Genomic DNA, 26,464 nt, shown 5'->3' on the forward strand with positions numbered 1-26,464 from the left:
GTATGGTTGCAGTCTCTTAATTTGGTACTAAGCAAAAACAAGCTTGGAGATTTCCCCATGATGACCAGCAATATAGGAGGGAAAGCCCTGTATCTGGCTGGAGTCCCAGAAAGCTTGGCATGCCTTACTGTTTAAGAATCCCATTTCATTTTTTATAAATCTCTCGAGAGCAAAGACAATCCTATAAATCTTGTGAAGGAAGGTCATGAGTTTGGACTGGCATTTTAGATGGTTGTGACTTCCTTAGTGATTTTTAATTAGTCATTCTGCACCCACCATTTAGAATGTTTAGTTTTGTTCTCAGAAGATTTACAGAAACAAGCAGGGGGAAAGAACCAATCATTTGCAGACATGCATCACTAATAAAATGAAACCCAAATCAGAGTGTGTACAAAAATTTTAACCCAGGTGTGCAGATCAAACAAAATATTAAATTAGGCATGCAAAAATAACAAGGGTAAATTCACCAGCAAGACATGTCTCAGAGACGGAATGTAAATTTTGCAGAAACCAGAGTACTGAAGCCAGAAGGACTGTTGTCTTTAAACCAGAAAGGAATTGCCAGGAAAGATAAAAAGTCTTTTATCATCCTAGGAGGGATGTTAAGGTGTTTTATTGAAGGTGGCCTTCTAACCAAACCAAATCCCTAATTAAAATAATAAAATAAAATAAGAAAAGGCCTCTACAAAATAGAGAGAAGGTCTGCCTGAGAGAAGACTCAGCAGGGCAGGAAAGGCGAGCATGGAAGCAGAGCTCTCAAGGGGCTCAGGTGTGTTCCACATGCTGGTTTCTAGAATTGCCAATTCCTTCTGGAAGTGATCTAGCTTCAGATCCCACTTCTGGACACCATTTATGACAAGCTTTAGAGAGAGGGTCTGTAAAATAAAATGATCTTTATCTGGGGATAGGGCATTGCCTTGGGAATACATGTGCCACAGTGAACTGTATGTGTATACAGGAAGTAAAGGAAGACAATGGCTTATAAAGAAAAAATGAGGAAGACTATGTAATTGTTTTGAGATAATTACCCTTGACTACAAGGTGCTGAGGTTGGACAAGCAGTCTCTGGGCAGATATTCTCACAGAAGTGTTTTTTTGTGTAAGGCTGCCAAGACCTTTTTGCAAGCTTGTAGTTTTTGTAGTCATTTATGATGGTTCTTATTACCAGGCATACTTGCATGAGAAACATCCCTTATGGCCTTCCCAGCTCTGTTGTCAGGTTTTATCTTTTTCTTTCTTTCTTTCTTTTTTTTTTCTTTAACATGACTTTAAAGCTACTCCATTTCAATTCTGACAAACTGCACAAATGAGAGCAAGTAACCTAGAAAGGATGCTCCAGTTTGGGGGTGGTATTAATTTTCTGTGGCTGCTAGGACAAACAATCATGAACGGAGTGATTTCAATCTACAGAAATTTGTTCTCTTACTGTTGTGAAGATCAGAAATCTGAAATCAGTGTAATTGGGCCGAAATTAAAGTGTCTGTAAAACCAAGCTCCCTCTAATGGTTCTAGGAGATAATCTATTTCTTGCCTCTTTGAGCTCTGGCATTCCTGGGCTTGTGGCTGCATCACTCCAATCTCTGCCTCTGTGGTCCCATTGTCTTCTCCATTTCTGTCTTTAAAAAAATGACCTCTGCCTCAGTCTTACAGGTACACATGTGATTGTATTTACGGCCTGCCCAGATAATCTTGGATAATCCCTCCATTAAAATTTTTTTTTAATTTTTTTTTTAAATTTTTGAGACAGAGTCTCACTCTATCATCCAGGCTGGAGCGCGGTGGCACAATCTCAGCTCACTGCAACCTCCACCTCCCGGGTTCAAGCAATTCTCCTGCCTCAGCCTCCTGAGTAGTTGGGACTACAGGCACGTGCCACCAAGGCCTGCTAATTTTTTGTATTTTTAGTAGAAACGGAGTTTCACCACGTTAGCCAGGATGGTCTGAATCTCCTGACCTCGTTATCCAGCCACCTCTGCCTCCCAAAGTGTTGGGATTACAAGCATGAGCCACCGCACTGGCCCCCTATTTTAAGACCCTTAATTTAATCACATCTGTAAACCCCCTTTGTAAGCTTAGTACAGATGACTGAGGAAAGGTTCTGAAGGGATAGAACTTTCCAGACATGGAGGACAGAGTATGTAAACACTGACGGGCCTGGCAGAAATCATGAGCGGACTGAGAGAGGAGAATGGGGGAGGTATAAAGGATGAGGGGGAGATTGGCCAAATGCCTCTGTAGGTGTGGAATCTCTAGGTCATCTAGACCAGAAACTTCCATTCTATTTAGACTCCAGAGGTCTTCTGAAATCCTGTATATGCACATTTTTCCTATACTGAGTCAGCCAAATATGTCTGTTAGTAATTACCACTATTAGGAATCTAAAAGTCCCTAGGCACATGTAGTTTTATGGAACCAAGTCCTGCTGTTTTCTGTGTAACTGAGTTTGCCAAGACATAGCTGGAGGAGCAATTTTCTCATATATACAAGCGAACACAAATTAGTTTCTGTTACATACATAGATTGTTGTCTGAGGACTGCTTGGTAGTAGGAATTTGGCTGTAGTGTAGTTAAAGTGAGGCAAGAACAGGAATCCTAGTTATTTTCCCAACTCCTCCTCTTCCTCTTCTTCCTCCTCCTCCTCTTCTTCCTCCCCCTCCTCCTCCTTTTTCATCAAATACTTTAAAAGATATAAATTTTTATTTTATGATTCCACAGACCATAAAATGGAACTGTTGGACAGGACTTTAAGTTGGAATAGAGACAAGATTGAAACTGTGTTATGCTCAAATTCCAATTTTTTTTTAAAATAGTAATTACTACAGGGTTGTTTTCATTAAGAAGAAGTTATTTACAAATCTTTTCAAACTTCATATTTTTTCCACAGGCCCAGGAACACAGCTTTTTTGCTATTCAAAGTAGAAGTAAATATAGAGAATGCTGTGTGTTTGTGTGTGTGTGTGTGTGTGTGTGTGTGTGCATGTGCGTGTGCATGTGTATGCATTTATTTTTAAAATTTATTTAGTTCTTATGTTAATATGCCTGGCACTTAAGAATCCTAAGTAATTTGTTTGGTAAAGTCAGAAAGAAGAGCAGTCAGAGAGGTGTTCATAATGAAAGCTACAAAAATCAGCTTTTGACTTGTTGGATAGGCTCCCATCCCTGGTTCAAAAATACCTGGACCACATATCAAGGCCATCCAATTTATAGAGCGTTGGTGATGGGCCTGACTTAAAGTCTGAAAATTACAGCTGTAAAACTGTGTTCTCTATAAAAATATGCACATTTGCCAAAGTGAAGAAAGGAAAAAAATTCCACTAAATGTAGGTTTAATAAATGTATTACAAAATATTTAATTAACTATCTCTCTGTTAAAACACATCTTGTGACTGCTGTTCCCACTCTCATTGGTGTTTATCTGCTGGTAAAGCGCTCACCCATATTTCTATTTGCTGTGTGGTGCAGTGCGACCACACAGTTCTTCAGACACAACCTCTGCTTTGTGATTTACCTCAACACTTTAACTCTGAGCTTCTTTTTTTACTGTACTTCAGTGCATTTCCCAGAAAATATATTCTCTATGAGGGATAAAATAAAATACCAATTAGAAACAAAAACAATTCAGAGAAATATTAACCATTCACTCTTCTAAGTTATCAAAGATTATATTCTTCACCAAGTCATATAACCAGGTCCCAGTAAAACACCATCATGCAGGCGATTTAGCATCATGTAATTTAAAATACCATCATGCGGGCAGCTTTCAACAAAGCATCCTATAAGAAAAGATTATTTGTACTTACATCTTTAAAAGTTTTGAAATCGCTATTGAAGATTATTTTATTATATTGTCCATTGTCTGTTGCTTAAAGACTTATAAGTTTTGCTTAAGAGTTTAGAGTTACCAAAAAATAGCTGCTGACATATGCAGATACTATTTTATTAACTAACGACACCTATTTGCATTCTGGTTTTCCTTTTGGCCTTCAATAACAAGAGGCTTAGGACTAAATATTAGGCTGAAGGGTAGTGTTTCCTTCCCTAGGTCTTCCTGTATAATCGTCACCTCCTTCTCTTCATTATTCTGTCATTTTGCCCTTGTTTTATAGTGCTTGTGCCTTTTATTCTAAGCGGTCTCAAAGGCTTTTCTGGAAATACACAGTGTATAAGTACGAAATGATGAAATAAACATACTTGTTTATTTTGTTTTAAAAGATGCTTGGGTGGGACTAGATGACCTCTAAGATCCTTTCCAGCTTTAAATTTATGTTACTGTCACCAAAGACAGACAAAAAAAATCTATTAGGTTGTAGGCCTAAAGATGAATGCCAAGTACTATATTCCTGCTCTAGTTGTATTTCTTGTTGAAGGCAGTGCTAGATGCTGTGACCTGTTACGGCCCCTTACAGTCTTATGGTGATAAAACAAGAGAACTGATTGCTAAGAAAAAAAAAAATTCAGTTAAAATATGTTTTTACTCTTAAGCATCAACAAAAAATAAGAAATAGAAAACAGAAGAGCGGAATTATTTCTTCTGAACTATTTATAATAAATTTGGACAACTAAGCTAAGCCTGAGTGTAGCTAATTTAATGAAATTGGTCATATTTGAATATTGTCACAACCTTACTATCACATTAGCATTAAGTGTGACTAAAATGCATTCTTTGTTTCTGTGTGAGTCTCCACAGAATCAGCTATCAACACCTTCATAATAAACTAGCCCTTCATTGCTTTCGGGAAACTTTCAGATTCAGAGCAGGTGGTTGGGCTTCTGCTTTAAGAGAGAACAAATCATTTTTGAAGTGTCTTTCCTGTTTGTGTGTGTGAATTTAGAACACAGAAATTGTCCATTGCATCATTTTTGCTAGGAGGTAGAAGTTATTAAAAATATAGGAAATACTAGATATCATGTACTGATAATTTCCAAAGCTAATTATTTTTCTTATGGCCAACTGAATTAGAGTAAAAGCATAAAAGTTAAAAACCAAGCTACAATTTAAGAGGTGTACTTGTGAAATATAAATATTGTTTTACAGTAATAAAATGTTTCTCATGGGAAAATAGAATATGATTTTTGTTGAAGTTCAAGGGAATATCTGTTTTCATTCAGGTAGTTTCCAGATTTTTGTCTTTACAATGTTCTGTGTAGTGATTTAAATACTGTACCTCCAAAATTTATGTCCACTAGGAACTTTAGAATGCGACTTATTTGGAAGTAGGGTCCTTGCAGATATAATTAACTCAAGGGTTGAGATGAGGTCATCCTGGATGAAGGTGGGCCCTACATCCAATGTAAATGTCCTTATAAGACACAGGAAAAGACACACACGGAGAAGGTCACGTGAAGATGGAGACAGAAATTGGAGTTATGCAGTCGCAAATCAAAGAAGACCAAGGATTGCCAGGAGCAAGGGAGAATTCCTCCCGAGGGTCTTCACAGGGAGTATGGCCCTGCCAACATCTTGATTTCAGAGGTCCAGGCTTCAGAACTGTGAGAGAATATATTTCTTTCCTCTTAACCCACCAAGTTTGTGATAATTAGGTATGATGGCCCTAGGCGACTACTGCATTCTAATTCAGAAGTTCTTCTTGATTTTATTATATCATGTGTTGGTAGGAAATATCTAGGTGTTTCATTTGCATGATATGTTGGTAATCTTAGAATTATCGTATCTTGCAAGTAATTTTAAAGTATATTTTAATGTAGCCAGAAGCTTTTTAAATATGAAATTTAATTCATGCTTGTGTCAATTACATTTGAAAAAAATACAAAAAAGCTATATAAGATTCTAGGATCTTTCAGAATTTTATAATGCTTCTAATGAAAAGTTGGTTAAATAAAATTTGTACCCTAAATCATTTTGTTGTTGGCTTAAAATAGCATTTAATTTATTAGTACTCAGATAACAGTTTTCCCCTAAATAGCATATTTACTTTCATATGTTGGTATCAAACAGTGAAGTGAGACAGCAAATCAGTACAAAGTGGTGATTATCTATCATCATAAATCCATGAAGGATAGCCTTGATCTTACTGAGAAGAGTTTAATTTTAAAATGCATTCCTGGAAAAGGCAAGTTAGTATAACATTTCAAACTCATATAGCATTATTGGTAGTTGATTGTAGTTATAATTGATCATTTTATATTTGGACAGTCACTTTGAATCAAATTAGGATAATTATAAATTAAAGATTTATTATCATTTGCTTTGAATTTTCTATTAAAAATTTAAAACCATAAAAACAGAGCTTTGACTATAATAAAGGTATTTATCCTTTCTTGGTAAAATTGGGGAGGGGTTTAAAGAAAAGGCTAAGCAATGTTCCATTTTTTTACGTAGGCAAAAGTTCATTTGTGCTACTTTTTAATTAGGTAGTTAATTTTTTTTGAAATGACAGCTTCCAAAACACTACTGATTTTACGTGTGCAGTCATTAGTTTTTCATGTGAAAATATTATCTTTCAAATTCACACAGCTGCTTATTTTATGAAATGCAATGGGACTACTTACCCGCCACCTGACTAAACTGGCATGCATAGATTCACGCCTTGCCAAATGAGGAGTTAGGGTGAAGAGTGATTAATATCCATTCTTTAATGAGTTTCTAAGTCTTTCTGAACATGTTTTTATTCTATTTATTGCAGTGGTGTGGTAAAATTTTTGTGTTGGTTGCTGTACAAAGCATGATAATATCTTTCTTAATGTTAATGACATCCATAAGATATCATAAAATATTATATTCTTAATAGGAAATTTGTTATATATAAATAACAATAAAGGTCATAATAAGCTCTCCTTAATTCCATTTATTTTGACTTCACTATTAAGTTTAAAAACATAGGTGTCAAATTTAGACATTATTTATATGTAATTATAAAGCCAAATAAATGTTAGAGATTAACTTAAAAGTAGTTTTGTGGCTCAACAATTGAAGTGAGATAGTGGGATCGCAAAAGGCTTAATCATTTTGAATTGATTCCACAGATGTCTCCTTTCTCTAAATCCCCTGTAAGCCTCCTATCTTCCATGAAAGATTATTCCCATAAACCTGGCACGTAAAATCAATCATATAACTCTTTTCCATTCTGAGATTTCAAGGATTAGGACTTTCAACATAGAGAAAAAGTGCTGTGTACAAGTTGAATGTACAAAAGTCAACACTCGGCAATGGAATCCAGTATTTCCCAAGTATTTGAGGAAACTTACAAAAACCAAATCTCTAGTCCTTGCTTTCACATTTGCTGTCAGAACCAGGAACTAGAAATGGTTTGAATAGAAAATTTGTTCTTGTAGAAGCAGTTCACGTTCACTGATGAATAGATACAACATATTTCCCAGACCTCCTTTTAAGCCAAGATAGCAACATTTTTACCAGAGCCAAAGATAAAACCAGTATTTAATCTCCTAGAAATTTAGGAGATTTATGACTCTGGAAATGGAAAGAATTTTAATATCCAGCCACATAACCAAGTCATACAAGAACATAATAAACAAACCAATCAAACAACAACAAGAATAACAACCAGAACATGGCCCCCATGCTCTTTTTAACCCCGGATAGAAATAGCAATAAAGGTAGAACAAGAAAGCTCTCATCAAGTGTTTTCCTCATCTGCTATTGATGATTTATTCTTACATTCTGTCCCAGTCCAGTTATCAAAAAATTCCAAGACAGACCCCTGTAACTGATTTGTAATGAATTCCAGAGTCAGATTCCAGATATTGTTTCCCCTGAAATTGTGTAAGTGCACATCAGAATACTATACTTTTGGTGTGAATCTGAGCCAAATTCTATTGTATTCTAAATAAAATGAAATTACTATCACAATAGGGCATGGTATCAGTTTCAAATAGGACAAGCTGGTAAAGTCAGGAGAAATGCCTTCCTCCTGAAGTGCTGTATATAAATTTATTACAATGCCTTTTAATATTTTTATGTGTTCAACAGAGAGGGAACTAAGATCTTGTTATCATCATTTAAAAACAATTTTGTAGAATGTAAATATATCAGGGCTTGCCTATTTTCCTTGTTAATGAAAAACAAGTAGTGCTTGGGGAGCAAGTATTCCTATTCAACTGCTGTCACTCATTCCCAGCTCTGCTTAGAAGAAAGAAGCACAGATGGTGGGTCTATTACTTCCCCAACAAAAAATCTGCCTGTCTATCTTTTTTGGTTTTATTCCATCCTTATCATTGTAATGTGAACAATATTTCAAGTCAAGAAACTTCTGTAGGGATCTTTGAAATGTTTTATCCATTACTTGTACATTAAAAAGAAAAAGAAGGAATTAATGATTTATTAAAATGTCATGAGAGGAATTCAAATAAAAATTATTTGTTACAAAACATTTAATTTAGAAACCATGTTTTCTTGCATGCAAATTAAAGCCTTCGGGGAAGTAAGGTTTTATATCAGACTTAGATCCTAAAGTACTCACTTAATGACGACAGAACCACTTAGTCCATGCTAAACATAACTTTGTGGGTCTTTTTTCTTTATACTCTGGCTTAATGAAAATTTGTCTATTGTAAACATATTAAGAAAAAGAGCATAAAGGCTTTTTAACATAATTTTATAAGACTGAAAATACATACAAACCGTAAAACACCCAAATTTTAACTATACAGCTCAATACTTTTTTTTAAAACAAACTTAGCACTTCTGTGTATCCAGTACTAAAATCAGGAAACTTGATATTATTACTTCTTCTAGACACTGTCTCATAGGGTAGCTCTTGTGGTGATTTGGAACATAACTGATTAGTTTTAAAATTTTATCATAGAATATGTTCTGCATCTTGCTTCTTTCATTCAATATTTATTTTATAAGATTTGTCAATCTTTTTGCATATAGTTGTAATTCATTAGTTCTCGTTGCTGTATACTATATCATACAAATATAATGTCCAATTTGTGGTTATTTTGAATGGTGCCTCTCTGAGCATTCATGTATCTGTCTTTTGGTAAATATTGCTGGGCATATGCCCAAGGTCATAGAATATGGTTAGATTTAGCATACTTGGGAAATGGTGGTGTCCATCACTTTACGTTTCCATCCACAATGGGAGAGAGTTCCAGTTGCTCCACATCTTTGCCAACACTTGGTATCATTTCTCTTTTTTATTTGAACTGTTCTGATGTGTATGTATCACTATTTCAATTGTGGTTATTTTGAACATCACAAAACTGGAAGAGAATAACTGATTTTATTAAATCATATTTCGTTTGAAGTAATGTGTGTCTACTTTGCAGTATTTTTCCTTATTTATATGACTCATAAGAAGAGTGATCCTCCAACAATATAACAGCTTGGAATGAGATTTTTTTATCACCTATAATTCTAATAAATTTTATCTAAATATTATTTTACTGTATTAGTAACTGTGATAATTAAGAACAAAAACAAAAGGTAAGCAATTCCTTAGATTAACATGAAACAACATTCCTGCCTTTTTAAAGAAACTTTTCTGGCCTGTAAGTAAATTATGTAAATAAATTAATAGCTTAATTGAAATTAAGAGAAGAGGCTCAGTTTTCATTGCCTATATTATGTCTGTGTTTCTGAAGAAACAGAAAAACCGTATGGCAAACCTATAGTCTTCTAGTTTCTTCTCACCCTGCCAACAACTGTTATATTACTGTTTAGCTGGTTATATGCAACCATTTGTTGAGGAGGATTGTTTTGTTTTGCTTAGTTTTACTTTCTTTTCTTTTCTTTTTTTTTTTTTTTTAAGGCACGGTCTTGCTCTGTTGCCCAGGCTTGAGGTCTATGAGTTTTATACTCATGGTCATATGGTCAGTGTGGTGTGATCACAGCTCACTGCAGCATTAATCTCCTGGGCTCACATGATCCCCCTGCCTCCACTTCCTGAGTAGCTGGGACTACAGGTGCATGCCACTACACCTGGCTTGTTGAGGAGGGTTTTGAAGAAAATCATGCATCCCTTCTTTATTATAAACAATGAAACCTTAGAAAATGTAATTAGAGAAAAAAATAACATTTTGCACCAAGCTAATTATATCTTTACTTTTATTAGTCGGTTTCAGGATTGATACTTATTGGTGGTTGTATTTTGGAGTGCGTGTTCCTTGCAGCATACTTTATATATATGGTGTGGCCTTACTTGAGTAACTTAAGTTACTTAACCTATCCAGATCCCTGATTCTCAAGCTGTAGAATGGGAGTAATTATAATACAAATATTATATGGTGGGTTATTCCAGGTCCTCCAAGAGGTAGATGTTGAAAAGGGGTTAAACACAAGAGGATTTTATTAAGGGAAATTCCTATGAGAGAAAATGGAGAAGAAGCTGAGTAAGCCTGGAAGAGCTCTCAGCTGTGAGGAAAGTCTGACCTAGAGTGAAGGAAAGAGGAAACGAAGGTTGAGTGGAAGCATTGGAGCATGAAGTACAGTCTAAGGAAGGGTAAGAAAAGTCTTCAGGGAATCGTGAGCCAAGCCTGGTCCTCAGAGAAGCCCTGTGTCTCCTAATGAGGGATCTGCATTAGCAATCCTGCTGCCCTCAGTCATTGACTGAGGGGCAAATGCAGAAACAGATTTTAGAGTGAAGCAGCAAGTGGCCTTAGTCAGTCAGGCTTCCCGTACTTTGAGGTCTATGAGTTTCTTATTCATGGTCACCAAAAGATGTTTATCATGAAATGACAAACTCTAGATAGAGTAAAGCAATGCCTAAATCAAAATTATGCACTTATCAATTTATTTATTCATATTATTCATTATCATTATGAATATTCAACACATTAATAAAACAGCCACATGTGCAATCTACTTGGGATATTGGGAGCATAAGGAATAACACAGCAGTGCTACAGATAATTTAAGAGATGGTTACTCTCTTTCTCTCTCTCTCTCTCTCTATATATATATATATACACATATATATGAGTATAAAATTTTATTTTTCTAAAATGAATAATTGGTTTCCTTCTACTATTTGTTATTGGTGTATACTGCCAAATCCCTAATGGATACTGGAATACTTAACTCTATACTCCCTCCATGCCTACAAAAAGAAGTGGGTTCAAGGTTATATTTTAAATCAAAAGATTTATTAATATTATTTTTATCATGTCCAATGGATATTATCATTATCAAAAAGTTTAATCACTTATTATTACTTGAAGGACCTAGTTAGGAAATGTTCGATCCACTTCTTAAAACTGGTCACTGGAAGTACATCATCTCGGGAAGAACTGGATATTTCTTGAAACTCCTTTAATATAGCCATAGTCTCAAACATAGAATCTTCTTTTATTTTCTTCAAAGATTTTTCCATTTCTGTAAAAATTCAGAGGGTGTTTATGGATAGTGCAATACTCTGCTCAAATACAGGGAAGGAAAGTTACATTAAAATGAGAATATTTTTGCTGAAAATTATTATGATATTTAATGTAAGCAAACAAATTACTCAGATGATAGTGTTTGTTTTCATTTTAAAATGTCTCTTTAATTTCAATACTTTTCGGAGCACAAGTGGTTTTGGTAACATGGATGACTTGTATAGTGGTGAAGTCTGAGATTTTATTGCACCTGTCACCTGAGTAGTGTACATTGTACCAAACATCTAGTTTTTTATCCCTCACCCCCCTGCCAACTTCCCCGTTCTGTGTCTCCAGAGTCCATTATATCACTCAATGGAGAGTCTTAAACATTCAGGGTGGAATCTTCAGGGTGTGACCCTGTATCCATTGCTTTCCACCGTTTGTACTCTCTGCCTTGTGAATAGAGGCCTGTTCTCCCTGTCTGCTTTATTCACATACCTTTGCCATTTTCCTTGCTGGGATGACATCCTTTGCCCTGAAGTTCTCATTAACCATACCACAGCTGTCCTCTTCTTACCTCAATACATCTAAGGCTACCTCAAGTTACAATTTCTCCCTTAGTTTTTCCCTAGTCTGAGTCCACGTGGACTTCTCCGTATCCAGAATGTCTACTATTTGTCTTATCTTTCCTCACACTTGGCATGTGCAGTTCCTTCCAGCTACTTTCATAATGTTGTATTTCAACTGTTCAGTTGTGTTTATATTACACTATTCTGCCAGGCAAATAAGGGTATTTATATTGCTGAAATCTATGGTTTTTTTAAAATGTAATAAAATGTAATGAATAAACATAAAAGTGAATGAGTTAATTACTATATTCCTGGTTAAGTAATGAGCATTATGAGGACAAAAATTGAGTCTTACACCTTCTTATAATCCTAATCACCTAGTACAGGACTTGGAATATAGCATGCATTTAAGACATCTTTGTGACTAATGAATTTAAATATTTTTATTAATTCTAAGTTGACATTATATGATTGTAATTTGGGGAAGGTAGTGAAATTTCAAATGGATTTCACCACCTGTGAAATGACCCTTTTACATACCACATGATTTACCAGATCTTTGTTTAAGTGAACCTAAGTGAAAGCGGATTGTTTCCTCTACCTAGAAAATATTTTGCAGATTTTAGTTGCTTATAAATTTGATTATTTAAATTTGTACAGTTATGGTTTATGATATTGACTTGTACAGTTATATATTTTTTATATATATATATATATGCCACATGTGTGATCTGCTTGGAATATTGGAAGAGTAAAGAATAGCATAACAGTGCCACAGAGGATTTAAGAGATGCGCTATATATGTGTGTGTATATATATATATATATATATATATATATATTTATAATTTTATTTTTCAAAAATAAAGAATATTATTACACATTAACAACATAGGTATAATTGTTTTCCTTCTACTGTTTGTTATTGATGTATACTGCCAAATCCCTAATGGATACTAGAATTCTTAACTCTAAGTCCCTCTATGCCTACAAAAAGAAATGGGTTCAAGGTTATTTTAAAAATCAAGTTTATTAATAAAATTATTTTTATCATATCCAATTGGTATTATCATTATTAAAAAGTTTAATCACTTATTACTTGGAGCAACTAATTAGGAAATATATATATATAAAATATATATTAGGCTAGTATATATATACATGTATAATATATATAATATATATTATATATACATATATACTACTATATTTTATATATATATATATATTAGGCTTCTCTCCTTCTCTCTCTCTCTCTCCATATATATATATATACTATATATAGTAGTATATATATAGTAGCCTAATACTTAAAAAATAAGGTAGGAACTGCATAAAATAAGCTGACTCAGACAATATGGGTGCAGACATATGTATAATTCAGCAAGACCTGGTAACAAAGTAAGATAGATGTTAACTCTTTGTAGCATATTGTTAAGTAGTATTAAAAAACAAGTAATTTTTGGTTGGTTCCATTGAGTGAATAACATTATTTTTGGAATGATCTAATGGCACGATAAGCATTTTAGCATTTTACCTGGAAAAACATTACAGCTGTGCCAGTTTCTGTTCCAAGAGAAAAATACATTGGTGTATTCTCTAAAGGAGGAAATTCTGACCTCAAATATGTTCAGATAGCTGTGACAGATAATACCCTGATCAGGTACTAAGTCATATCTTTCACATTTCCCTTGCTAGTTATACTCAGCGTGTGGTTGGAAATGGAATCAAAGCCCAGTCTGGAAATCCTGAAGTCAAAGTCAAAGGAACTGATCCTGTGATAAATCAGATTATCGATAAACTGAAGCATGTTATTCAGGTAAGTCCTGATCCTATATTTATTAGTATACTCAGTAATAAATAATAAGTGGTTACTTTCTGTTATATTTGATAAACTTGTTAATCCTGTCAGATAATCCTACCTAAAATATTGTAACACATTATTTGTATCAGGACATTTGGAAATATTTAGTTTAATGATTTTTGGATGCAGTCAATATGCAGTGGTATTTTAATGCTGGACAATCTGTATCTGTGAAAAGCAAGCCTCAGCCTCAGCATTTCAATAATGAGAATCTCAGGACATGCTTTGTCTTCAGTGAATAAATTTGAACATGGGAATCACTGTGACCATTAAAGAAAACACATAGAAGCCCATAGAAGATGCCAGAGTTATCTTTCAGGTAATTCTCTGAATGTTGCTGTGAAGGTTTTGCAGCATTTCAATACAAGTTAGGTCATAGATGAATAATATGTATTTATAATATTTATTTTCTATAACACCTTTTATATGTTATCTTATAATCTAGCTAATGGTTGTTTATGAAATACTTCTGTTTTATCTTCAATGATGTTTTTCATCAAGTAGTGTGTATTGCTGTTTTTAATACATGGCAAATGAAGCATGAACATATTTATCAAAGTAATATTTCATTGAAATAGTCTATTAATTAGAACCAAACATTATGTCGCATGTTGTAAATATTACCCTCCATTCTGCATCTATTGATATTTGGGGTAAGAAAGGCTATTTTTTTTTAGTTATTAGTCATTTTTCAAAAATTTATATTTGAACATACTTTCATTTTTCCTAAGCAAAACTTTGCATGGGTAGTTGATATTTATTTCTAGTATCATGGGTCAGAAACAATACCTGAATAGTACAGTTTTTATTGCATACAACATATTCAAGAGTCAGTAGTAGACTTCTCATAATTGTTCTGCAAAGACGAAGCTTAAGTTTATGCAGAGCCAGTTCTTATGTTCCCATTTTCACAAGAGTCCCTATATCTCAAGGAAAGGATATGTAAGAAGGACATGGGGGTTGGTGTCCAATACCATAGATTTCTCCCTTCTGTGAGGCAACAATGCTTATTCTACCATCGATACCTATAGAAAACAGAGCTCTCGCCCTGGCTGGCAAAACCAAAAATAAATTCTACTGGAAAAGTCTAAGAGAAAAGTGATATCATGACTACTGATGAGTTAAACCTTTCAGCCTCTGCTGAGCTGGTCCAGTTGGTACCTCACAGTATCGTCCACTATAATATAATATGTACATCTAGATTAGTTGAAAATTTGAGTGCATAATTGATGATAAAACCAAAAGAGCTTTAATATTAATCAGCTCCTCTCATTGAGGAGTGAGTACAATCTCACTGTGAGGACACGGTGAAATCTTAATGGTTTCTTAAGTGGGGTAAGCATTTCACAGAGGGTGCAGGAAGAAAAAACAGACCTTAAGTGTATATTTATTCGGTCTCATTCTTTTTATATTTCTTTGGTTGTAGTAAGGTATATAAAATATGTAATAAATTAGTACAATAGCACATACATATAATTTATAAATACATAAATATACATATTAACTGGGCATTTATTCAGATTGTTTTTGTAAGATATGCACAGGATGAAAGCAGAACGGAAACCCTATTACAGATAATAAGGATGGTGCTGTTCCATAAGAAGTGCACAGTTCTAAAAAAACACATTCACAGAGGAACACATAGATACCCAAGATAAAAAGGATTATAGAAACCCTTAGGAGGAGGGTTCACATATTTATTGCCCATTCAGCAAACCACCGCCCCCCTCTTCTGCCAGTTCTGGTTTTGTAGGTTTCAAAACCATAGCCTTTTCAAGGTGGCAGACGGAAGTCATCCTACCTTTCTTTTTTAGCTTCTGTGTGAACTCGAGTCCCATTCTTTAATCTTTATAGGAGTGTGAAGATCACCAATTATTCATGCTTAAGTTTCATTCTGGGGTTGCGAGAGAATATCAAATACAATGCTACCTTTGAGGTCTATCCTTTTAAGGTCTACTAGAATTATATGATTGAAATTTAGATTTTTATAGAGGAGAGCAGAAAGTTATATCTTGCACGGGTGTCACTGAAACATTCACCTTTAATGCCTAAGAATATGCTCTTTCATAAAATGCTCTCCTGGAGATGAAGAGAAATGTTTTACTTTGCCAAACTTTTGACTACTCATAATGTACACGTGCCCTGGCAGGGATGGCTATTGTATTGTCAATATCAAGGGATGGCTAACAGCACCTCCGCAATGTCAGCTATGAAAGGATTCAGAAAATAGCCTTCTGTAAGTGAGAATTTATTAATTTAGGAGTAGGGCCATGGAAGATGTCGACATAGGAATAGGTTTCAGATCCTAATCTGTAGATTTAGATGATCACTTCTTAGTGTTTGTATAAAATTTACTCTATTTTTTATTATAATAGATATTAAATTTACTTTCCACCTTTGTGCTATGAAAAATGCCATCTCTCACCATAGGGACATAACTGTATTAAAGAATATGGAAGTAAATCAGCCATAATAGCAAAAATTGCCTGCATACACTCACCCAAAAATACCTTTCTCGGACTGCCATTGATCTGAACCTTATTTCTACCCTGAATTGTCTGCAATTAGAGTCACTAAGGAAATAGATAAAGATTTTTACTTGGAAAATGTCACTTTTTAATGTTTTAATAATTAATTCATTCAAAATACTCAAACATGCTCATTGAGTTTCTAGTATGGTCCTGGTTCTGTACAGACACTGAGGTTAAAGTTGTGAATAAAGCAGACACAATCCTGCTCTCATGGGCTTTCCATTGTAAGAAAAAAGTAAATAAACAAACAAATAAAACTAGTATTGTAGCTGACACATTTGGTTATAAACAAAACCAAACAGGATGAGGTAGGGAAAGATATTTAAGAAGAATGTGCTGGTGAAGGCCACTTGGGGAGATGTTTGGGTTGATACTGAATGAGGAAAAGAAGGGAATCACAGGAAAACCTGTGAGAACTGTTTCTGGGGCAGAAGGAAAAGTAGGCACAAAGGCCTTGTGGCAGGAATAAGTTTATTTTATTCAGAGAACAGAAGCCATGCAGCTAAAACAGAGTGAGTTAAAGGGATGAGATAAACATACATCATGTTTTGGGGAGTCCAGTAGGTTCTGGTAAAGAGTTTATATTTCCTCCTAAGTGGGCTAAGAAGTCATTTAAAAACTGTAAGCAGAAGCTAGCTGGGCGCAGTGGCTCGTGCCCGTAACCTCAGCACTTTGGGAGGCTGAGGAGGGTGGATCACCTGAAGTCAGGAGTTTGAGACCAGCCTGGCCAATATGGTGAAACCCTATCTCTACTAAAAATACAAAAATTAGCCTGGCATGGTGGCACACACCTGTAATCCCAGCTACTCAGGAGACTGAGGCAGGAGAATCGCTTGAACCCAGGGATCAGAGCTTTCAGTGAGCCAAGATAGCGCAACTGCACTCCAGCCTGGGTGACAGAGCAAGACTCCATCTGAAAATAAATAAATAAATACATAATCACAAATTTAATAAATCAATAAATAAAAACTCAAGCAGAAGCTGATAAAATTTAATTTATGTTTTATGAGGACTTCACTATGAAAAATGGACCCTGCATGCAAGAATGAAAAAAGAAAGTAGTACAGACAGAAGAACACATAATTGGAACTAGAATAATAAGAGTGGATAAGCTGAGAAGTGCATAGATTTAGACAAATATTGGAAGCGGGGTTATTGGGATTTGTTAATGGATTGGAACTCTGGGGGACAGAAGAAGGATGATAGCAAGGTTTGGTGGGATGATAGTGTCACTAAGTGATAAAAGGAATTCTGAGAGAAGAGTAGGTCTGGTGGAGGGTTCCTGGGATTGATTAAAAATCAGTGGTTTTGTTAAATGTGAGATTCTTATTTGATACCCAAGAGGAATACGCAGAACTCAGGGAGACCACACAACTGGAGGTGTATGTTCGTAAGCACAGAGTGTGGATAGTACCTAAGCCCTGAGATTGTATAAGGTTGTCACCTTTCCTTTAGAGTATAAATTCACACCAGAACTATTAATGGAGACTGTAAGACAATGGAGTCATACAAAAAATTGTATTGCAAAAACCTATGAATGGATAAAACATTTTATTAAGTGTATTTGGCACCTTGTATATACTTAGACAGTTGATCTAGGATAGAGAAGATACTTCGTAACATTAATTTTTTTCTTACTGTAAGAATAATGACTCAGGAGGCAGAGGCTGCAGTGAGCTGAGATCAGGCCACTGCATTCTAGCTCCAGGAGACAGAGTGAGACTCTGTCTCACAACGACAACAACAACAACAACAAACAACAACAACAACAAAGAATAATGAATGCTCATCTGAAGGAATTGAATTTTATTATTCTAGGAAATCTGATGGAAAAAGTGAAAAATAAATATTGATACCATTTATAAAACAATGAAAAAGACTTACAGGAGAAGGCATCTAGGCTTTTTTCTATACTTAATTATACATATAAATACATCAGTACTTCACTTAAAAAAAATAAGATCATAGGGTACATTTGATTTTGTGACATGAACTGCTCACCTGACCACACAAAACAAATACTTTTCCATGGTATTAAATAGTCTGCTATCTGGTTGTTACTGCTGGCATATTATCCTATCATATGGAAAGATTAGAGTTTTACTTCACTCCGTCACCTAAAGTTGGATATTTAGGTTGTGACCAGTTTTTTATGATAATAAAGACTAATAGGAATATCAGTAGACATAAAATATTTTTGGCATCTTTTTTTCCCTTGTAATACATTCTACATGTTGAAACTAAGAATATGTTCCTTAACAATTGTATTTTGATACATATTGCCACGTTTTTCTCAAGGAACATTAAAGCTAACAAGAACTGTCAGCTTTCTCTGCACGTTAAAGGTGTGGGTGGAAGCTTGGCAGTGACCCTGAGACATACTGGTATAAAACATCACTGGGCTCTCTAGAGACCAAGGTAACTGTCCTGTACAAATGTTAGCCTGAACTGGGTGTCACCTGGGAGTACTCCAAGGATGGCCAAAAGAAATATTTTAGTTAGAAGACAATTTATAAGAAAAGTTTTGGCCAGGCATGGTGGCTCATGTCTGTAATCCAAGCATTTTGAGAGGCCGAGGCGGGTGGATCACGAGGTCAGGAGTTCGAGACCAGCCTGGCCAATACAGTGAAACCCCGTCCCTGCTAAAAATACAAAAATTATCAGGGCATTGTGGCGTGCCCCTGTAGTCCCAGCTACTAGGGAGGCTGAAGCAGAAGAATCGCTTGAACCCAGGAGATGGAGGTTGCAGTGAGCTGAGATCACACCACTGCACTCTAGCCTGGGTGACAGAGTGAGACTCTGTCAAAAAAAAAAAAAAAGAAAAGAAAAGAAAAGGAATTTTGAGACTTCCTAGAGACAGGTCATAGCGTACACAATCTTAATTTTATTTCATCATTTAGGACAAGCCCTATATTTATATTCTGCACACATCCCCTCTTCTCCACACCCTCTCAAAAAAGAGCTGGGATCTGATGTAAATAGAGACCTGTGGGTCACAGTTTGGTCCTTAAGGAATATCTCAGAAACTTCAATGTTCCTTCATTCCCTCTGCAAATCCTTCTGAATTGAGAATGGAAAACTTGGCAACAGAGGGGAGTCATGCACATCCCTTTTCCATCTGTGACTCTGACATCTTTCTCCAGGTCAGCCATTGTGCAAATTCTCAGAGTTGCTTTCTGGCACTTTCCTGCATTCCAAAGCCTGTTTCTGAAATCGGCAATATTTGTCCTTTTGAGAATCATCCGTGATAAATGTGGTATATCCAATGGCCAGTGAAGATTTTCCTAAAGGGAGAACACTTATTCCTAAGTGTTAACATTAACTTTTTCAGATGTTTGAGTCAGACTCAATTGCCGTTTAATATTATAGATTGAAAACAACACTTGGTTGATCTTAGTATATCTGATTGAGGAAATATGAGGGCCTTTTTAATTTAGATTTGCTCACCTAGCAAACTTACTTTGAAATTTCTTGGTCATATTATGACCAACAAGAAAAAACAACAAGAAAAAACAAACAATTTCTTGGTTTGTTTATGGCAAAGTTGTCAGCAAAAGAGTCACAGTTATGCAGCAATTTATCTTTAAACACTAAATGACATCCATCATTTTTCAAAGAAAATGTCAGCAGTTAAAATCCTAACTGCTGACACTGTTAGTTGAGAATTATAATGCCCCATTGCTTAGAAATTAATTTACCTACTTTCAATATGAAACCGAAAAAGTAATATCACAGCAATTTTCTAGATTTATTTTATTGCAAAACCAATAAGTGTTACAGTGTTGTTAAAAGTAGTAGATTTAAGAAACATTTTATTTCCTTAAACCTAATGATTCAAATAACATAAAAGAGTATTAAGTTTCTATTAAATATTCATTTTTATAGAGACCAAAACTTATTTACAAAATGTCTTCATGTGCAATATAAATTTGATTTTTAGATGTGAAGAAAGCAATAATCATACCCATTGCCTAAATCCACAAAATAAGTAGATATTCTATAATATGTATCCCAATAATAATGATGGAGTGGATTCAGGCAGAGATGAGAGACACTCTGATTTTAGTAGAAAAAGACTGTGCTAAATTATCTCTTAGTCTTTTTTTCACTCTGTTCTTAGGATACTGATATAATAAATATAACTTTAGAACTGTGATACACTGAGAAAAGGTTCTAATTTAAATCTCAATAGATGGTTACACAGGTAATGTTTACACACACACACACACACACACCACAATCACAGGAGTTTTTAAAAATGTTAGTATCTCTGAATTTTTGAATTCTGAAAACTGTCCAAGCTTTTATCATTAAATCACTTGCTATAAAATGAATTTTATAAACATCCTTTCCTATTGTTTATAGCCTATGATAGTCATACAGAATGAGTTAATCATAATTGATTGGTCAGTTGCTAATCGCAAATTCTTTGACCATAGCATGTCAGCTGATTCTGTGAACTTATTTCACTTCTATAGACTCTTTCCCTTGGATGGAGAATTGCCACGACACTCTGACTCCTTTCCCCGCAACTCCATTACATGACATTGTCTCATCCCCAGGCTTATGATACTAATATTCCAGAGAAACAAACAGTTCTTGATTTGAATTAGCAATGCAGTAGTGATCAAAACAGATTTAGTTAGTTATCTTTTGGTTCAGAAGAAAGTGTTGGATGTGCACTCAATAACTTTCAATGGTCATCTAATTTAGCAATTAGTTTGTCTGAGTAAATTCAATGGAAGGCTGCTTTCTGGAATGGGTGGTGTAATGCACTGACTTCACTATTAGACATTTCATTTAAAAAAATCAATTGTCTGCATAAAACAACCATTTCAATCAGTGTACAATCAACTGGAAAGGAAAGTTTGAGAACTTTTTTTTTTGAAAGTAGTGGGATTGGGATTGGCCATTGGTAATTTCTTTTTGATTAAAGCATATGTAATAGTTTTGTGTTGGATAAAAATTTGACTTTTCATTTATGTGGATGCTGCTGATTTTACATGTTATCATTTCCATTAAGACTTGAGCTGTTTATCTGCCAGGTTTACTGTTCATAAAATGTTGAAAGAACATTAAAATGTAAAACTTTTATATTTTTTATTTAGATGACTAGGAAAAATTCTGGTAATTTATAGGCTAAAACTTTTATATGTTTCTGCTTAAAATATTTTGAAATATGGTTTATTTCACAAAAGAGGTTCCAAATTATAATCAGCTCCCACTGAATTCATATTTCTTTTTAAAAACTGAAGTCACTGAAATTTAAATTGTCAAGAATTATAAAATCTAAAAGGTAAGTGTTCAGCATTTTAATTTAAACAACTAGAATAAGTGAGGAAAATAATATTTTTGACAATTACTAGACATGTGTTCATCCAGTAATTTCAAAGAATTAAAAAACCAAACGAAATAACTTTCCTTCAGTCTCAATAAAACATGCTTGCTACAATATAGTAATGTGCTAAAGAACATGACTTCTGAGTTAGCACAAGGCATGTGGCTAAATTCCAGCTTTTATAGGCACTAACTGTATATCCATAGTTACTTTACTTAATAGCTTAAGCCTCAATTTAATTTTAATGTATAATAAAAATGACAGGTAATAAGTGTTGTAGAGATGCAGAGAAAGTGGAACTCTCAAACATTGCTGATGGGAATGTAAAAGTGTGCAACCACTATGGAAAAAAAAATTGACAGTTTCTCAAAATGTTAACCATTATGACCCAGCAATTCCATATCTAGGTACATACTCAAGAGAAAGGAAATACGTGTCTACACAAAAACTTGTATGTGATTGTTCATACCAATGTTGTTCATAGTATCCAAAAAAAGAAACAACTCAAATGTTCCCCAGTTGATGACTATATAAATAAAATGAGATATGTCCATACAGTGCAATATTATTTGCGAATAAAGAAGATCAAAACAGTGGCATATGCTACAATGTGGACAAACCTTAAATATGTTATACTAGCTGAAAGAAGCCACTCCCAAAAGATAACATATTATACGACGGCATTTATTGATATACTATAATATTGATAAATATATTGTATTAGGTTTGTTCTCAGGCTGCTGTGAAGAAATACTTGAGACTGGGTAATTTATAAAGAAAAGAGGTTTAATTGACTGACAGTTCTGCATTGCTGGGGAGTCCTCAGGAACCTTACAATCATGACAGAAGCCACCTCTTCACAGAGCTGCAGAAGAGAGAATGAGTGCAAGCAGAGGAAATGCCAGACAATTATAAAACCATCAAATCTGTGAGACTCACTCACTACCATGAAAACAGCATCGGAAACCACCCCCTTGATTCAATTACTTCCACCTGATCCCACCCTTGACATATGGGGATTATGGAAATCATAATCGAAGATGAGATTTTGGGTGGAGACACAGCCAAACCATATCATTCTGCCCCTGGCTTCTTCCAAATCTCAAGTCCTCACATTTCAAAACACAATCATGCCTTTCCAATAGTTCCCCAAAATTTTAACTAATTCTAGCATTAACCCAAAAGTCCAAGTCCAAAGTCTCATTTAAGACAAGGCAAGTCCCTTCCACCTATGAGCCTGTAAAATCAAAAGCCAGTAGTTACTTCCTAGATGCAATGGGGGTACAGGCATTGGGTAAATACACCCATTCCAAATGGGATAAATTGGCCAAAACTAAGAAGCTACAGGTCCCATGCAAGTCTGAAATCCAATAGGGCAGTTATTAAACCTTAAAGTTCCCAATGATCTCCTTTGACACTATGTCTCACATCCAGGTCACACTGATGCAAGAGGTGGGTTCCCATGGCCTTGGACAATTCCTGCCCTGTGGCTTTGTGAGGTACAGGCCCCCCACACCCTCCCCAGCTGCTTTCGTGGGCTGGCATTGAGTGCCTGCACCTTTGTCAGGCATAGGGTCCAAGCTGTTGGTGGATCTACCATTCTGGAGGCTGGAGGACAATGGCTCTCTTCTCACAGCTCCACTAATCAGTGCCCCAGAGGAGATTCTGTGTGGGGGTCCAACCTCACATTTCCCTTCTGCACTGTCCTGCTCTGCTTCCTCTTGAATGCTTTGCCAATTAGAAATTTCTTCTGCCCAATACCCTAAATCATCTCTCTCAAGTTCAAAGTTCCACAGATCTCTAGAGCAGGGGCAAAATTCTTTCTCTGCTAAAGCATAGAAAGAATCACCTTTACTCCAGTTCCCAACAAGTTCCTCATCTCCACACGAGACCACCTCAGGTTGGACTTCATTGTCCATATCACTATCAGTATTTTGGTCAAAACCATTCAACAAGTCTCCAGGAAGTTCCAAATTTTCTAACATCATCTGTCTTCTTCTGAGCCCTCCAAACTGTGTCAACCTCTGACTGTTACCCAGTTCCAAAGTCACTTCCACATTTTGGGGTATATCTTTACAGCAGCGCCTCATTACCTTGGTACCAATTTTTACCGTATTAGTCTGTTCTCATGCTGCTATGAAGAAATTCCTGAGACTGGGTAATTTATAAAGAAAAGAGGTTTAATTGACTCACAGTTTTGCATTGCTGGGGAGGCCTCAGGAAACTTACAATTATGACAGAAGGCACCTCTTCACAGGATGGCAGGAGAGAGAATGAGTGTAAACAGGGGAAATGTCAGACACTTTTAATGCCATCAGACCCATGAGACGCACTCACTATCACAAGAACAGCATAAGGGAAACCACCCCCATGATTCAATTACTTCTTCCTGGTCCTGCCCTTGACATGTGGGTATTATAGAGATTATAATTCAAGATGAGATTTTGGGTGAGGACACAGCCATGCCATATCATATCTTTTACTACTTTATCAGAACATCAGTTTTCATTTGTATATAGAACATCTCCTTAATACTGACATAAACCATTAATCAGTAAACTAATAATGATTTATGTCAATATAACACAATTCTGATTCTGAGGATTTTGCAAATATTGTGCTAGATAATTATCTTTTTTTTTGATATCCCAATGTCTGCAAGTTTTATCAGTTTTGCTCTTTTTAATTCTTCACCGACTGTTAATTTCCCAACACACTTCTGTCTGATTGCTGCCTCCATCATTCCCCTGAAATACTTTTGCTAAGCTCACTGATTTTCTTTTTTATTTTCAGAAACCAATAGCCTTTTTTTCAGTTCTTATCTCACTGGCTTGTTTAACAGCACTTATCCATGTTGCTTACCTCTTTCTCTTTGCTCTCACTCTCTTGATTTCTCACCAATATGTTTGATTTCTTTCATTCCAGGATCTTCATGTATCTCTTTATTTCCTTTAAATGCTATGCTTTTTCTGGGTTCCTACGCAGTCCCATTTATCTTCTCATCTTCCCTCCTTCTCTGCATTTCCCTTTGTCATGGCTTCACGATAGCTGCTTAATTATCTCCTTCCAAGATGTTTCTCCTGAGTTTCAGATGCTTCAGTCTACCGTTGTATTGGGTTAGCAACCTGAAATGTCAAAATCAACATGGCCAGAACAGAATTCCATCCTAATTACTTCTCCCTTCCCCTAATTTGCTCCTCCTTCTGTTCTTTCCAGGTGCCTAAGCCTATTTCTTGGGTGTCATCTTTAATTCTTCTTTTTTACTTATTGCTAATCCATTACTACAGTCTTAATTTTGTCTCCTGTTTATCCTGTCCATTTCCCTTTCTCTATGTCCACCGTGCTATTTGAGACAACTACCAATTCCTATCTAGATTAGAACAACAGTTTTCAAACCAATTTTACAATCACTGGTCCAGAAAATGCCCCAAGAAAGTTTTCTTTGTGTGCCTTCTCCGTTTCCTCTCTTACAGTTGTTGAACCACACAATGCTGTCAAATACTCTTGCCAAAGTAAAGTCACTAGTTATCATTTGCAGCAGAATCCAATAGAAAATTAGCAGACAGTTGATGGACTGATCATGTCAATACCTATTTAAAACCATTTAGTTAATCACTATGCTGTTGTGATGAAATATAGTCTTTAAGGCTTTTGGTTAAATGTGAAAATTTGGCCACATGTTACAATTCACTTATATTCATAGAAGTTTACTTATAATAAGTGAGACAAGTCATCTGGCAACACCTAGGATACATGGAAATATGCGAAAGACAGGTGTGTATTGCTTAACTTCTCAGGCCAGCATTGCACCCCAGATAACTCTCCTCCACTTTCTCCTTTGCAGTCTTTCTGGGAAAAAAAAAATGTACCAGGAAGACTCCTGGTTCAAAATTCCAGCCAGAATAGAGGGCAGAATGAGTCCTAGAGAAGGAAGTAGATAAACTAAATGACAGTTCACATACTGGCCTGCCTATTTTCAGAATGCTGGCATGCCAGTACACGCAGTCCATGCAGAAAATTAAATGACTCTTCTTTGAAGCAACTGATCAATTCTACACATAATAATTCCATGTACTGTCTGGATCTCTATCCAGTGGGAAGGTAACTCCCCATCTATGGTGAAATCCTTTACTATACCCTATCTACATAGAACAATTTCCAGATAGCCTCTAATGCACAGTATCAATGGACATTCAATGATCACTGCACATTAAAGGACAATATGAAAAATGTAAATGCAAAGGGAAAAAAGAAAGAAATGAGCAAATACAGAAAACAGACAGTACAGAAGAAAATACCACAAACCTATATGAATAGCCTCCAGAAAATGAGAAAATAGACTGCATTCTTAAGATAATAAATTGCTTCCAAAGAATCAATAAGAAAATAAAAAAGAACTTCAGAAAATAAATATATTAAAAATTAAAAATTCAGTAGGAGCATTGGAAGGTAAAATCAAAGACATATTAAAAAATCGTAACACACAAAAAGAGAAAGTAATAGGAAACAAAATGATGAGACATTTGAATTTCATTTTAGGGGATCCAAATAATAAGAATGTTGGAGAACAGAACTAAACTAATAAAGAGAATGAATTTATCAAGTAAATAATATATCAATCATTTTCAGAAATGAAGAGTCATGACTCCCTACTGAACCCACAGTGACCATCACAATGAATGAAAACACACATGCTTACACACACACAGACATGCATAAACATACACACACAAAGTAATCATTGTGAAATTTCTGAATATTGGTGATGAACAAAAGATATTAAAATTTTCCGAGAAATAAACCAAGAAACCCAAAATAGATTGCATAAAAAAGCAGGCATCAGATTTGTAGCTGTATCTCAGCAGGAATACTAGAAGACAATG

At 35.2% G+C, this 26,464-nt stretch overlaps 1 protein-coding gene across 7 annotated transcripts in view; it reads left to right on the top strand.

The window, feature by feature from the left end:
* The window catches only part of GPC5 (glypican 5), a 1,453,242-nt gene that overhangs the window by 502,428 nt on the left and 924,350 nt on the right, over window positions 1-26,464 (top strand). For 6 of the 7 annotated variants that reach the window (XM_063714990.1, XM_054529150.2, XM_024231053.3 and 3 more), the window contains exon 6: window positions 13,547-13,667. In XM_063714990.1, the coding sequence (XP_063571060.1) occupies window positions 13,547-13,667 (121 nt within the window). Of the gene's footprint in view, window positions 1-13,546; window positions 13,668-22,305; window positions 26,177-26,464 lie in introns of those variants that run through there. The other variant, XM_063714993.1, reaches the window with a different exon arrangement.

Source organism: Pongo abelii, chromosome 14 (genome assembly GCF_028885655.2).
Source record: "Pongo abelii isolate AG06213 chromosome 14, NHGRI_mPonAbe1-v2.0_pri, whole genome shotgun sequence".
Classification (NCBI taxonomy): Eukaryota; Metazoa; Chordata; class Mammalia; order Primates; family Hominidae; genus Pongo; species Pongo abelii.